This window comes from Stegastes partitus, unplaced genomic scaffold (assembly GCF_000690725.1).
Source record: "Stegastes partitus isolate 25-593 unplaced genomic scaffold, Stegastes_partitus-1.0.2 Scaffold96, whole genome shotgun sequence".
Lineage (NCBI taxonomy): Eukaryota > Metazoa > Chordata > Actinopteri > Pomacentridae > Stegastes > Stegastes partitus.
In genome coordinates, this window is record NW_007577827.1 from 318,230 (window position 1) to 334,135 (window position 15,906).

Sequence of the window (15,906 nt, forward strand, 5' to 3'; positions counted from 1 at the left end):
GAAACAACAGAATACGATGCTAAAACGTCAAATAAAGACATATCTTCGATTGTCATCATTGGCAAAGATGTGATGTGAAACAGGTAGTGAAATTGAGTTGAACTCAAAGTCAAAAAGTTCACTTAAGAAAGCAAATCCGGAGCTTATGAAGATATCAGCCAATGTTTGCCCGCATGGAGATTTAAACCAACACGCTCCAGTTCATCGGCTAATAACATCACCCTGCTTCTCCAGATACGAGCTGTGTGAAAGCAAAGAAAAACAAACAGCTGCAGTATTTGCCTGTTTTCTCCAGACAGCTCTGGAAAGGGGCTACACGGTGGTGTTAAAGCACACTTCGTCAGATCTGCTTGTGAGGGGGTTCAGTACCTTCAGAAAACCCCTCCCCCCTTCACCTTTCCCAAAGTCAAATGTTCTGTATCTTACATCTTTAAAACAGCTCATCATTCATTCTTTACACAGCTCTTGTTGCCCCTATTTATCACATGCATGCATTCTGGGAACAATGGACTCACAAGGCACCGAAAACCAGTTTAGCAGTTTAGCAAATAGGTCTGATAATACACTGTTATTTCAAGGTTTGTGAAAAACACTTGTGAAACCAATCTGAACACTATTGTGAAGATATCAAGGTACTGATTTAATAAAACCAATGTGGAAGTCATTGGATATTGCAGGCCACTTTGGCAACATCTTCTTTTATGCTCAAGACAAAGTACTAAAAATACTATAATTAAACAAGAGGCTGTGACTAAAAGATCCGTTTTGAATCTCTATTAAGCTTTCTTTGCTTAAATTAGCACTGGATTTTGTTTTGGCTCGTATTTTAGTGTAGTCTGGTTTTCCAAAAATGAACAATTCTGTCTAACTGGCCATGTTCCTTCTTTTATGTTTGAAAAAAAAAAATGCTAAAAAAAAAAAGCACTATAATTGAACAGGAAGCTGCTGCGACTAAAAGACCAGTTTTGAATCTTTATTAAGCTTTCTTAGTTTGAATTAGCACTGGATTTGGTTTTGGGTTGTGTTTCTGAGTACATCCTTTGCAGAATCCCGCCTGACTGTCCATATTCTGTCTGCTCAGACTCTGGGAAAACCAGCAACCAGCAGATATACACAAACCCAAAGGCCACATGTCGTCATGCTGCTGGTGAGAAGGGACCACACAGAGGGTTGATGAGCCCACTGAAGTCAGGACCTCCTGTCCTTTCCCTCCTTCATCCCACCATTTGCTCTGCAGCAGTGTTGTCTGCTCACCACTCCCCCCCTCACTGTCCTTCACTTCTATCACAGAGTGTCTCATCGATGTGACTTCCTCCCCCGTGACTTCCTGCCCCCTGCTATGTGAAAACATGTAAAGCATCCCCATGTTGGTCTCCCCCTTGCTTCCTCCCTACATACTCTGCGGTGACCTCTGCCTTCACCCCCCCCTTCCTCCCTCCTACGTCCCTCCACACCCACTGCCATCCTCTTTCCGAGGTGGTCTCCCCGGCGCAGTGCAGTGATGCCCTGCAGTCAGGATTAGCTTGATTTGTAACCTTTCAGATTGTCCTTTCCGAGCCTGTACCACACGTGTGCATCTGCAATTAACGTTGGGAAGACAGGGGGATTGATTTCACGTACTCTCACATTTGCAGCTACTTATTTACAAAGCAAAAATGCAAATCTTGTTTCAGCTTCTGCACTGTGAGAGAATAAAAGAAAAACACGGAGAAAGCCACAGACAGAGATTTAACATCCCTCCTCTGTGCCAGCATCTTTCGGGCAGGGTTTTGCTGCCGACAGATCAGGCTTTATCTTGAAATTAAGAGCGCACATTTACAAAGTAAAGGCTTAGCAGTAATTGAAAGGACAAACTGATGTAACACGTGTGAGGGAGAGTGAGGGAAGACGTCAGAGCAGAGAGCAGGAACGGCTGGGAGACAGCAGTTATATCCACAACGCTGCATTTTCTTTTCTCCTTCAGAAAAGAGCACTGCCCTGCAGTCACAGCTCACGTGACGCCGAGTGTGTGTAGAAGAGAAAATGTGTGTGTGTGTGTGTGCATGTGAATTGTGAATGTCTGGGTGTGTGTCTGTGTGTGTGTGTGTGTGTGTAAGAGAGAGAGAGAAATAGGCACACAGATAGAGATAGCTGGCAAGCTAAAATGCCCTCTGTGCTGGAATTTACCAGATGGTACTGGACAGAAACCAGGGGTATCTCACAAACACATTCACATATTTTCTGGGCCTATTCATGAGTGAACGTGAATGCAATCAAAGCAATTTATAAAATCTTGAAGCAAACATGAAATACAAACATACCCAAATTTAAATGCTTTAAAGCTAATTTTCCCTGGTAGTCTGCAATTAAAACAGACATACAACGCAATCCAATTAATAACAATACAAGCAGCTGTAAGCTCGATAAAGCCGCATAATTGACAGGTTTGCAAGATTGCAAATTCTAATGCAAACAGCAGGAAAATGAGAGATTGCAGAAGAACGGACACGTTACCAAACAATCCTGTATAATTTAATGTAATCTCCTGAAACAGTCCTGCAGTAAATGAAGCAGCGCAGCAGTGAATGTTATCTGTGTGAAGCCTGCAATGTTCATTTTCTGTCTGCTGGAACGTGCGTATCTATTCATGGCGTTTGTGAGACTGTTTGTGGTGTTTCTGTATAAGATTTCATTGCAGTTTTAGCCGTTACGCTGTTTACATTTACAAAGCATCTACGTGCATCCCAAAGTACAGCCTCAGGAATTACTGGAGTTCATTCAACAAGAGAATCCCCACTGCCAGTTAGCAGTTGATCAGTGATCCGTAGAGATCTCCACCCACAGCTTGGCACGCATACGAACCGCAGATTAATTGCAAAGTTTAACCATCATAGAGTGAAATATTGTTTCATCGCCGCCATTACTCTCTACAGTAACTGGAATGGCACGTGAAGAGCGCAGTTCTCCGCCCTATCTGACAGTTTTAAACAGTGATTCAGATCCACGCCTAGTACCAACAAACAAACAGCACTTCAAACATACCTGCGCCTAGGTGAGAAATACTCCTAAATCTCAATGCAGAGCTGAGCGAGACACAAAGTAGTTAAATGTGTTCACATGACAAGGGAATGCTAAATACATTTGACAGTGACAGTGGGGATAATTGTTTTTTACCCTGATACAAAAAAATCCCCCCAAATTATCCTATCTGCAACTCAAAAGCCCTTAGATTTGGGATTTCTCCATAGAAATTAGGCTAATTGTTCTGCATTCACATTTACATAAACGCTTAATAACATGAGTTAATCCAGTAATCAAAACAGACATAATATTAGTTTATGACTTTATGATTCTCAGTCCCACTAGGCTGCACTCTTTTTTTTGTTTTGTTTCCTTTTCATTGTAGTCTGGTTAGAGCTTTGAGCCACTGGTTATGCTTGAGTTGTGCACAACAGGAAAAAGGCCTCTCATTGGGGAGACAGTGGAGGCAACCGGTTACACAAACAACAACAGGAAGGAACAAGGGGAGGAGGCGACAATCAAGATCAAACAATGTTCCATTACAAGGCGGCATAAAGTATGGACACGGATGCCATAATCAGCTAAAGGCTAACATTTAGGAAGGAAGTTGTGCTGCTAGTTACGTGACCATAATGAAAATGTTTACATACGTGAAGCATAATAATCGGATTTGCGTCTCATATCTCCACCTGAGGCGACAAATTCGCGACTAGATGCTTTCAGAAGTAGCTAAGAGAGTGGAGCGCAGTGGCTTCACGGATTATTTATTCAACGCTGTGACCTTTAGATTAAAAATTAAACAGGATTATTGTACCTCCGAGCTTTAATGGTGCTGGTGAGCTTTAAACTGCGCTGTACTATGAACCGTTACTGTGCTCACATCAGCTGACTGAGAGGTCCATGCCAAGCTAAATGAAAGTCAGCTCAACTTGTGTGCCAGCTTTACTCACCCGCAAGCATCCGAGCTTTCGAACCCGCTATCCTAGAATACTGATTTAAGTGCCAGTGAACGCTGCTGTAAACCGTATATTTAAGCCAAATGATCTCTGGCACAGAGAAGCCACTTCAGAGAAATGTGTAATTAAACTAAACTATAGGTTGATATCTGATGTCCTCTGTGTGAATCAAAAGTCCCGCTGCTTCCCTTCAGATAAACCATTGTTCCTCATTACACGAAACTGAGAAAGAAAGAAAATAGCTGGAAAGGCCTCAATCATTCTAGTCCAAGGTCCACTGCTTCATTACAGCTAGCTTGTTCAGATAAGAACACACATGAAACACACACACACACACACACACACAACCCCTGCCGGGATCATTAGAGATATTCATAGTCAGAGTGCTCCATAGCATCCAACATGCAATGACAAATTTGTGCAAGACAGCATGAAGGCCAAATATACCCTCTCCCCATGCTCCCTGTTCACTCACACACATACAAATGCCTCCTCTTTGAGCTCTATCTTTAACTCTTCCGTGACCTCCGCCTCGCTCTTCCTCGCTGCCCGTTTTACAGCACCGTTGTGTGAATATCCAAAAAAAATCCAGAGAAGGCGAAAAAAGCAGCAGATTATGTTGCTATTTCATCTGACATCATGACAACCCAAACAAGCCAAAAGCATATCCTGCCAATTTTTCTGTGGCTCTTGCCATTGCGGCTCACAAATATACTGTTACAACTTGTTTAAAATAAGCTTGGCATTGTTTCAGCATTAGGATATCACCACCCAGGGTGCAACAAATAAACAAGAGTTTTTCTTGGTATGTTTGGTGCAAGGACACCAGAAGTACAAAGAAGTTGTAGCGAGGGATTTAAGGTAAAGGCAAAAGGTGCAAAATAAAAAATGAGCAGGATTAGTGGTGACACAGTTCACAAACATGCAAAAGTGAAGTTTGCTCAGGACATTTTCTGACTCCTCACAGCTATAATAATGTACTGGTTTTTGTTTGTTTTTACATCACAGAAATATCACAGGATGCCACCTGGTGATCTGGAAATTGCTAGGAAGTGTTCTATTTGAAAGATTTACCAATAAATTAACAATAAAAAATAATAAGCAAAGAAAACGTAACTGAACAACCACTATCAGCTGTGATACCATGAAGACAGTCAAAGCATGGCAAGAGATGGGTTTGTGTACAACAGCTTGTCAGGGAAAAAAAAAAAAAAATGGAATTCTCTGATCGACAACCACAGCGGAGTCTAGGTTAAAGGCATGTGTGTGAAGACCGGAGGCCAGGGGATCCCGTTGAAAGATCCAGTCAATGAGACTTGACCTTTGGATGACTGCTCTTTGGCTCCCGTCTGGCCTGTCTGGGACCCGAAGAGTCTCAACACTGACCCTCTAATTCCCTCAGTATGTATTGTCTGTCTGAGTGCGCTGGCACAGTACGTTCGAATATCAGGACAGATTTAAGCACTGATTTAGAAATGGCAGCCTGTCCCAAAATGTATCAGGAAGAGGGACAGTTGATTCATGCGAGCTCGCTGCTCTGACGCACAGACTCGCTCACACACATACAGTCTGTGCTGGCAAAGCAAAGCTTTAATATAAATGTCCCCTCAGCTGGAAATTGTTTCCAGTGCAGCTGAAAGGCTCCTTTTATTGAGCTAGTCAAACACCCCCCCACCCCCCATCCTCTATTCCTCCTGCACACATACACGCTCTTTCTATTCAACATTTAGACTTACTAGGAAATGCGGGGGTGTTTTTTTTTTTTATGCGAGTGCATTTGTTTTACATTTATTTAAATCATATGCTCGGCTTAATGTACAGTTCACCATTAATCGTATGCCAATAGCAATAAAACAAGAGACTGTGCAAGTTTGTCAACGTAATTGATGCCTGATGTGAAACTGGAGTCAATATGCACTGAGCACATTATTTGCAAAATTTCAAAGGGGAACGTATTCCCTAAAACTAACACAAAAGCGTCTAAGTAATTTCCAGTTTGCATGAATGATGCACATGACTTCACATGCTGTTTTGGCAAAACATGAGAGGAGAATATTTGAATAGGACATCCTATCACTTCGCACGACGCCTCAGCTGACTGAGGAATTATATAAACGTGCTAAAGTTTGGTTACTTTTTGGAAAAACAAGACTTTCTAAGTAAAGTGCGGTATAATGAGCTCTTGTTAAACGGCTCATCTTCTGTTTTCGTGTTACTCTGTGACCCTGTCTCAGCTCAAGTTTCTCTTCCTCCTTTCAGTTTCTCAATTCAACCAGCTGAGATCTTGTGTATTTTATCTGTTTTTTAGTATCTGATAGCAACTCATCTTCTCCTTTTCTTTCTATTACCATAAAGCCGCTATGTAACTTAGAGTCAGGACCATTTCTGCCTTTAGAAGCCACCGGGGTCACCTTTTGGCATCAATTCTGGGTTTGTTGAGGAGTTTAGATGACCTGTGGAGGAGTTTAAAATATACAACTACACTTTAATTGGGGGGAATTTGCATTTGGCTCGTATTTCTGTGCCAGAATTGTATTTGTGCCATTGTGAAGCAGGCCTTTAACAGCATCATGTTGGGAGGAAATGTAACTGAACAGTTAAATCAATAACATTTGAAGAGCTGAATTTTAAAAAAAAAAGTTAAAGAGCTACAGTCTTTTGGCTGGCTAGTCAAGACTAAACGGAGGGATATAAGGGACCGAATGGGGCTGTGCCAAGAGCAGAGGAACATCATTACATGCAAAACAATGGCCTTTAGATGCAGCTCAGCTTGTGCTGGGATCTGGAGCAAATGTGAACCGGCGTGGGTGTTACTCCACTGGCAACACCAACAGCAAACACGTCACACTTAACAGGAAGAACAGGTTGTGCTTTAGCTGGTTTCTTCATGCAAATCTGCACATGCATAAATTTGTGGACAAAATACACACAGGGCCACTTGGAAAGTAGCTGCAGGCGTACAGGACCTGTTTAGGATTACTTTAGCGTGTTAGCGAGCGCTTGCATATTACTCACACTAACACCCACTCATTTATGTCATGCCCGGACACCAACATTTGGCACAAAAGCTGAAGACTGTCCTCACTTTACTTCTATCCAGCATGTACCAGACACCACTGCTGTTTTGCAATAGCTCAGGAATCAGTAACTCGCCCCGGATACGAGGCACATTCTCCTACAAAACAAATATTAAGAATATAAGGTGTCCAACGAGTGGCTGTTCATTGTCAGGAGAGATCAGGACCAGAATCAGAACGAAGACCAGAAGTTTCCTCTTGAACTGGGACCCCCCTAACAGTGAAGTAGTTCAACACATTCCTCAGCCTGTGCAAAGCCATACCTGCCAACACGGACCGCTGAAAAGAGGGGGATTTTCTAGCAGAATAAGTCCTTATCCCTCCACGCACACACTGACTTTTTCCCTTAGAAATCCTCTGGGTTACTCACAGAACTATTCAGTCTTCGAGCCGGGCTGATCAGAAATGCAAACCGACAACAAAAGAGATGGGGTCTCACTTTCAAGCCCGGGGAATGAGGAAATCTAATAGCAAAGCTTCACACTGAAGATTTCATCTCAGTGGTTATTAAAGTTTGCTTTATGAAATCTGTATCTAGGCTGAATTATCATGAGCATTACAGTGGAAAAGAAATCCAACTTTAACTTGATTATCCACTGCAAGCATCCAAATTAAGGCAAGAGTCTGAGTGAGACACCTACATGCATCCAGTAAGTTGTTTATTTGTGGAGTTAATGTGCGGAAGTGCATGTGAGAGTCTGCAGACTGCAGGGAGACATCACATTTGAAGAAAAACTGACTCACTTTGTTGATGTTTATTGCTTTTGCTTTGAGGAACTTAAAACCAACGAGTAATGTTCTGGCGTAATATGCAGGCTGCAAAATGAAGGCTTTGAGTCGTGTTTTGTGTCGTGTCGTGTTGTTAGCTTTGTGACACATTCACAAAACAGCAAATGAAACCAGGTAGAGCTGTAAACAGACACAGCATACAGTAGCAGCTCTCTGTGATTATACACTGCACGTTCTTGCACAGCGCAGGTTTAGAAAACCAAAAATTCACAACTTTTGGAAAGGTTTCTCTTTTTTTTTTTCATTGGCTCCTGAAAGTTTTGAACATTTTTCTAACAAGAACCATGTATTTAATAATATATGAACAACCCAGCGGCTGGAACTGACAGGAAAGCTGGAAGTAGGGAAAGCCAGAGGCAGGTATGTAAAGCACGATGTGTGCAGCAGTCATTTTTCACAGTGGAAAACACACAGAACGCACATGCACCGACACATGCACACAGACAAACATAAAGCAAAACACAGTTACATAAGCAATCAATGGATGAGAGGTTCTAAACAGGATTTCCTGTTGGTGTTGTAGACGTGCATCAATACAACTGAATTAACTCCACGCAGTCACATAGGACCGCTGGATATATACATCGACTGAAGCTTTGCTAACACCAGCCACCGTGAATACAATAACAATCCGTCTTGCAGAGACAAAACACGGCCTCGCAGATAATCAACAAACTCTCACAGCTGTTTTCAATTCTTTGTCAACGATTTTCACACCAATCAAGTCAAATGCAAAGCAGATATTTCAGTCGCTGTACTGCACAACCTGTCAGTGTTTCAGCTCTGAGCCACCAACTTCCCGGCACGCTTTAATTTAATCGAGCACATCTCCTGCACCTTCAGAGCTGCCGTCGGAGCGCTTCCACGGCTCTCCAGGCCTACATGTGACAGTGTCAGAGTCGATACATCAACTGCTGCATCGGGGCGGGATGATGCAATCCTGATCCGTGACTCAGAGTGGCAACACATGGCATCAGTAACACACACACACAGCGACCGACATGCTTGGTCCAACTGGCATCGTCGGGACTCGGTGGCGTGCTCGCTCTTCCCCTCTGAGTGTGTCAATCAAAGGCCGTTGGCCGCCCGAGGCTGAACAACGCCTGCAGACCTCTTTCTGTCTCCAGCTACTCCGTCATACGTGCTGACCTCAGCTCAAGTCAGAGCCGGGACAGGGAGAGCTATTTTCAGCAGCAAGGATTCCCCCAACCATTGTTCTTTCAGCCGTGACCAACGCGCTGCTGACCTCTGACCCCGACCTTTGACCTCTTTGTGTGTGTGTATGTGTGCGTGGCCCAAAGGGTCGACGTGTGAATGAACTATGAACTGCTCTGAAACCCACACACGGAGTAGCTTTGAGTCCCATCCTGGGACAGCAAACAAAAGCTGTAGCTCGACATAAATAGTCACAGAAAATAATAAAATAAAAAATTGAAGCTTATTTGACAATGGATTCGACTAACGTAACATTAACAGGCAATGATTTAAATTATTTAAACATTTTTGGTCATTTTTTAAAGACAAAAATGCTGAAAAATTGAAATATCTGAAACGGAATATCCATATCTTATAGATGTTTGTTGGCAAGACATTTAAAGGTTCTAGAAATTTGTAAACACAGTTTCATTTAAAACTTTCTGACCTTTACGGACTAAATGTTAAATCAACTTATCAAAAAAAATAATAACTGCAAGATTGATCGGTGCTAAAAATAGTAAACCCACTGTGTCCCGTCACAAGATTTACTGTAACAAATGAATTGAAGACGGCAACACAGTGTCAGCCACTTATCCCAACTTCCTTATTTCCATCAAAGGTCAACAGAAGCATTTACCAGCAGAAGCAATTCAGTTCAGTTCAATCTTTATTATTATTACTATAATAAGGCCACAGCAGCAGAAGATCTCATTGACTTTAAGACCTCGTGCTCGTTTGCTGTTTGACAACATTAATGAATGATGAAGGTTTGAGAACTCAAACGTTGGTAATTACGTGAGTACATATGATGGTTTCAAGATTTTATGATCCTCTGTATCTTTTATTAAAACACTTACCTTGTTCATGAAAAAGTAAATTAATAACCGTGTGTTATCACAAACATTTCGTCATGTCATTTAACCCCAGGTAGTCTCGATGAACAACTTCCTCCTCCTGATCATAAAACCTTAAACCCTAAACCTGCTGATTATTACTAATCAACAATTTGGCCTGAGGTCTGAAGCGTTCTATCGTACCTCCTGGTCTGCTTGAATCAGGCCTGTGATTTCCACCTCCGACACAAATTAACATGTTCTCACCGTGGCACAAATGACGGGGTGTCTGGATGCAACCCGCTGAGTGAGTATGAGTGGATCTGTGTGCCAGTTTTTTTCCTCATATCGGAATGTGTTCATGTCGTAATAAGCTCTTATGACCAGGAGGTGAAGCACGCAGTCATGTTAATTACAGGTTCCTAGGAGCAGTTCATTTAATTCTTGTCAAGTTGACCTCAAGGTGTTGATTATGACACAAACTTTGCCTGTAGCTGCTTGGATTTCATTGCCATTAATCAGAATTTCTGTTACCATTCTCACCCCGCCCACAAAGCTCTGATTGGCTTCAAACAAAGGATTATTTTCATTATCGAATAACCTGTTTGCTCGATTAAAATGTCCGTGACACGTTCTCAAAATTTCAAGGCGAGGTCTTTCAATGATGCCTGTAAGAGATGCATCAAACACCTCGCTGCTATCTGTGGATGAATTCTGCAGCATCAAGTTGTTAAAAAAAAAAAAAGTGTCTGGATGATGTCTGGTTTAGCTAATTAGCTCATGCTAACGCTAGGTTAGAAATCAGCTGTTGTTGCTAATGCTGCTAACATTCAGGAACAGCAGGAGTCTGATCGCAAACAAAGTAATAAAGTGTATAAGGAAACGTGTATTTTAGTGGTGGCAGTAAACATTGACAAATTTCCTGGACTAATAACTGGTGAGACATTGTAAAGTTGGCTGGACTAATGCCAATTAGAACAGGTATGAAGATTATTTAGATGTCAAACTGCTGTGAAGAGATTAATAGGATTACAAGACACTTACTGTGGAAGACTGCAGCTTGTTGTCTGTGTTTAATACCAGATAAATTGCTGGCAAGTAATTTTAAATTAAGTCATTATTGTTTGCTATTTCCCCACAACCCTAGTGAGAATTAAGCAGTGTATAGATAATGGATGGATGTTTGCTATTTAATTTGTAAATAAGTAACTTGGTGTTTACTTGATTTGTTCTTCAAATTGCTAATGTAACAGAGCTGAAATCAAGGAGGATTTGAAGAGTTAGCGGTTAAAAACTGTTGTATTAGCATTTGGATAAACTTACTTAATTTTGACATATAATCAATCACGGATTGTTATCGTGGCTGGCTATGGAAATTGTTTAGAATTTTTACCCCCACCCTAGACTTTTCTGAATCACTGAAAAAATGTGAGATGGGAGCAGCAATTTAGAGGGATGGAACCAGGTTAACCAAAAAGTTATTTTTTAATTAACAGCTTTTCAACAAGCAGTGCTTAATGGCATTAGTTTAATCTGATAAGGTGGAAGCATCACGGTTCCTACTGTCTGTGTAGCTGGATCTCCCCGTCGTGTCTGCTGTGCTGAGACATATCGAGAGCAGGTGATGTTTGAAATTCACTCTCTGCTCTCTGGGACTTTCGTCTGTCGTGTATTCATTCGGCGGGGCTTATCTGAACCGAGGCGCTTTATTCTCCTCCTGTTCCTGAACTCATCTCTTGTTGTTTCAACACACATACCTGCAGTGCATCGTCTACAAACTCATCCAGACCTCGAATACGAGCGTCCCGCTGTTGCCATGGGGACCATTTCGACCCCGTCAGCACTTCTGCCCGGAGCGAGGTAATTTGCCCCCTTCCCATCCTTCACACCCCTCCTGCTTTCACTTCATTCGAAGATAGAAAAGAAAAAAAAAATCCCACCCTCCATTCTCGAGAGGCATGACTATTCCTTCTCCTATTCTCTCTCTCAGATTCATTCACCCACAGTGTTTGGCACCAGCAATCTCCTCTCCTCCCACTCTCACTCCCACTCCATACAGCCTTTATAAGTATGTGAGTGTACACTTGCTCCTTCCACAGGCTCAGAGAAGGAGAGTTTGTGGGGGGAAAACGAAGGGAGTGCATCTGCTGCTGATTTCAGCCACACAGGAACAGTTAAACGCTGATAGCTGATATTTCCCCAAATTTCCTTCGGGACTGCAAGGAGCTGGTTTGATGTATAGAATGAGCTGCGCCACGAAAGGAAGCAATTGTTCTGAAGATTAGAAAACCTGAAACGTCTTACTTATGTGCAGAATTTGACCTTTGTGTTTCTGCTGCAGGCATGTTAATAGCATGCAGCGCTGGCATGAATAAAACCCCTTCAGAGCGCCGCTTGAAAGTCAGCAGATGAAAAAATTACTACTTTACAGCCGCAGAAATAAAAAATAAATCTTATTACTTTACCACTGAAGAAATGAATTTTCTGCCCACCACTCACGATAAATTATACAATAATAATGTGATACTTCCCCAACAGGGAAATCCTCAGAACACAAACCAGGCTGTACTGGTGAGTTCAGTGTTTTGCTTTAAGACACTTCAGCAGGAGGCTTGAAACCAAAGTTCTCTGGCTGGTTGACAATATTGTGCCACTTTTGTAATATACAAGAAAACAGGAAGAGTATTAAAGTCGCCACAGCTTCAAACTGACTCAGAATAATACCGGACAAAGCCACAAACACGGTGACCCAACACAAGACCTTCTATGAATATTCTTCAGGATTCTCGTGGATTTAACTTCCAGTCATAACAGGTCAGAAAATGAAAGATTCGAGCTCATGATTAAGCTCATAATCCACAGGAATTCCTTGCGATGTGTCAGCTCTGACTGGGCCACATATACATAAAGGCCGGCTCACATTTAACTTCCTCACAGCATTATCCCGACATCCTGGCAACATAATGGACCTGCTGTTCAGGGGATCAGCTCGACTTGGACAGGCAGGGCCACAGGCACAGCTGGGATAGCTGATCTCTACGTGGAGGGCACATTACGTGGTTTATCCTTTCTATACATAGACCTGCAAGTATTCTTAGTAGCACCGTGCGCTCGCAGCAAATACGACAGACGTGGAACTGCCAGACGGAGGGGAAATATTACGTCTAAGACCGGGTAAACCCAACGAAAAGCATTTTACACGCCTTTTAATTTGCGGAATTGCTTACCCACGAGAGGCAGACATAAATCTTTATGATGAGGGCTCAGAACACGCACCGCAGTGTAAAACAAGCTAACATGTCACATGAAGACAGTGATTGAGAGGGTTCACTAGGATTGTAAAGTCACCTGATGATGATCATAGATGAGACGTTTAAAGTCAGCAGGTATACGACTTACTGGGCCTCTAACAGCAATTATCACACGACAACCAGTAAAACCAGCACCAAGCCTTCGAAATTCCAGTCTCTCAGCAGCTTTTGCGTGACGTAAAATGCCAAACATAAAGTATACAGTAGAGATCAGCGAGAGGACAGAGCTTTGATTTGATAAAAAACACAGGTTAGACATCAGAGAGGAACGCTGGGAGCCAGTATGACCAGTACGAACTGGGAATTACAATATAAACAACTATAGTAGCCTGTGTTTTAGCTAACTTACTACCTAACATCAAAGTTAATCATGTTACCAACCATGTAGCTGTGTTTTTGAAATGTTCATGTAGTTTTGTCTCATTTTCAAGGACGCCATTATCTTCCATTACTTATTAGTGAACTCTGTCAGGATGTCTTCCATTGATTTCTGGACAACATGAATATCAATCAATTTATGCATGATATCTGTTTAAATTCTGTTTTTTTCTTTTCTACATTTCCAGGATGCCATTGTCTTCCATGCAATTTTGCATAATGTGAAAAATCAATGAACAGAATCTTGACACTTGTTTTAAGTGTAATCCATCTTGTCCAGGCTGCCCTTGTCTTCCATTAATTATTAACTCATATGAAAATCAATCAACAGACTCTTGACACTTGCTTTGAGTGAAATCTAATTGTTTTTCCAGGATGTCACTGTCCTCCATTCTTTTCTGTACAACATGAAAATCAATAAATAAACCCTCAGTACATGTCTTGAGTTTAATCCATGTGTGTTTTCTACATTTCCAGGATGCCCATTGTCTTCCATTTAATTTTGCATAATATGACAAACCCATGAATAGAACCTTCGCTCTTGTTTCGAGTGTGATCCATCTATTTGGTCTGTTTTTCCAGGATGTCATTGTCCTTTATTCATTTCCAAACAATATGAAAATCAATGACTAGACTGGAACTCCGTGCGTTACGGCTGCAATTACTATTTCTACAACTAATCAGACGGTCTTCATTTTTTCTTTCAGCTGCTCAAAGAGTGGAAAACACTGCACGAAGGCTGCTCAAGTTGTGAACAAATTGTTTTGTCTGACCAACAGTTTGCAATCCAAATATACTCCATTTAGAGCCACGCAACGGAGAGAAAAGCAGGAAATCCTCACATTGTGGCAACGAACAGCTGACGTTTCTTTTGATAAATGGCCGCGTAATTGTCAAACTAGACAGTTAGTGTTCTCCATCAAGTCATCTATATAGTGTGCTACCTTGGATGAAGGTGTTGGGACTCTTAGAACCCAGATTTTTGGATTATATTGTTAAGTTTAAAAGGCATTGCAAGATGCATGTTTTGGAAAAAGATATATGATTCTACTATGTACCATTCTGGTTGACATCTATGTCAATCTAGGAAGTGTTTCAGCTCTGATAGAACACATTAGCTCCACTTTTGAACCACACATAGATAATGTGACGCACAAAAAAAGAACAATGCTCTCCTTAATAGATAACAAAACATAAAGTTTCCTGTTGCTGCCCGAAACTGAGCAATCTGTCTTTCTAAATCATGAGGAAATAAACCTTGAAAAAACATTCCTCATCAGGCAGGGAGCCACTTTTACACCAAACTAGGAGCTATGATTCAGACAGTCTTTTCTAAATGTGTGAAGAAGAAGAGAAACACATGAATGAAAGCAGATGCAGCGACCTGGAGGAGATGCTGCTTGTGGTGTGACTGAGGAAGTGGCTGGATGTGAATGGAGAAGTGAGGAACAGAGTCTCACCATGTCCGCTGGGGTGCTGCCCGTCATGCTGAAGATTCTTTTTCACACAAGCTCTCAGACGTCCCCTGGTTTCTTCCTTGTAAACAAACAAACAAACAAAGCTCCCAGGAGCCTTGAGAAAAAAAAACAAAAACGCGTCCTTGTCCTCTTTTTGGAGCAATTTATTCCCGGTGAGTCTGCTCAGTCAGGACGGAGCCTCTCTTCTCTTATTGCACAATCATATCGCTCATTATTCCCCTCACAAGTCGCTAATTTTCTACAAGTTATCGTTAGCTGTGGACCCGAGGGCCTCCTTCAGACCCTCCGAACATCAACAATATCCTGCTTTAGAAAAGGTGCCTACGCCATGCGAGAGAGAGAAAAAAAAAAAAAAAGACAAAAACCCAACACTGCTGTCACATCCGGATCTTATTCTCGCTCTTTTGCTGTGAAAGGACAGAAATTTATCCGCAAACGTCCTCCGTTGAACTCAAGCACACATAGAGAAAAATAAAAAGCCCAAAACAAAACGGTGAAATGTGTCGCCGCTCTCTCCGGGAACGTGTGTGCTTGTTGTTGGTGTCACGGACGGAGCTGCTGCACCTTTACGAGCCGTTCAGCTGTCATCCTGAGTCCGTCCACGTCAAGCTGCCAACGCGGAAACAGTCGCGCCTTCCGCTCGGTGCTGTCATAATAAAAGCTTAAACCTGAGCAGCGAAATGTAATGAAGTGCAAAGTGAAATTGTGTCCTAAGAAAGAAAACAAAAAGGTGGCTATATTGACAACTGGCAGGTTACTCGTGTTTATTTAGTTAATATCCGATCAGTTCTGATATCACAATAACTTTATTCTACAATAAAGGTGAGCTTTCAGGTTTTGACTTTCAAGAAATTTGCAAGAATTTCTAAAAAGCATAAGTTTGTTAT

General features: G+C 41.9%; 1 protein-coding gene across 1 annotated transcript in view; it reads right to left on the reverse strand.

The window, feature by feature from the left end:
- ubl3a (ubiquitin-like 3a) overlaps positions 1-15,589 on the reverse strand; it is a 34,460-nt gene extending 18,871 nt beyond the window's left edge. The window contains exon 1 of the mRNA XM_008277337.1: positions 15,002-15,589. Within this exon, the coding sequence (XP_008275559.1) occupies positions 15,002-15,028 (27 nt within the window). The 5' untranslated portion in view covers positions 15,029-15,589. The remainder of the gene's footprint in view (positions 1-15,001) is intronic.
- Positions 15,590-15,906: the final 317 nt, after the last annotated feature.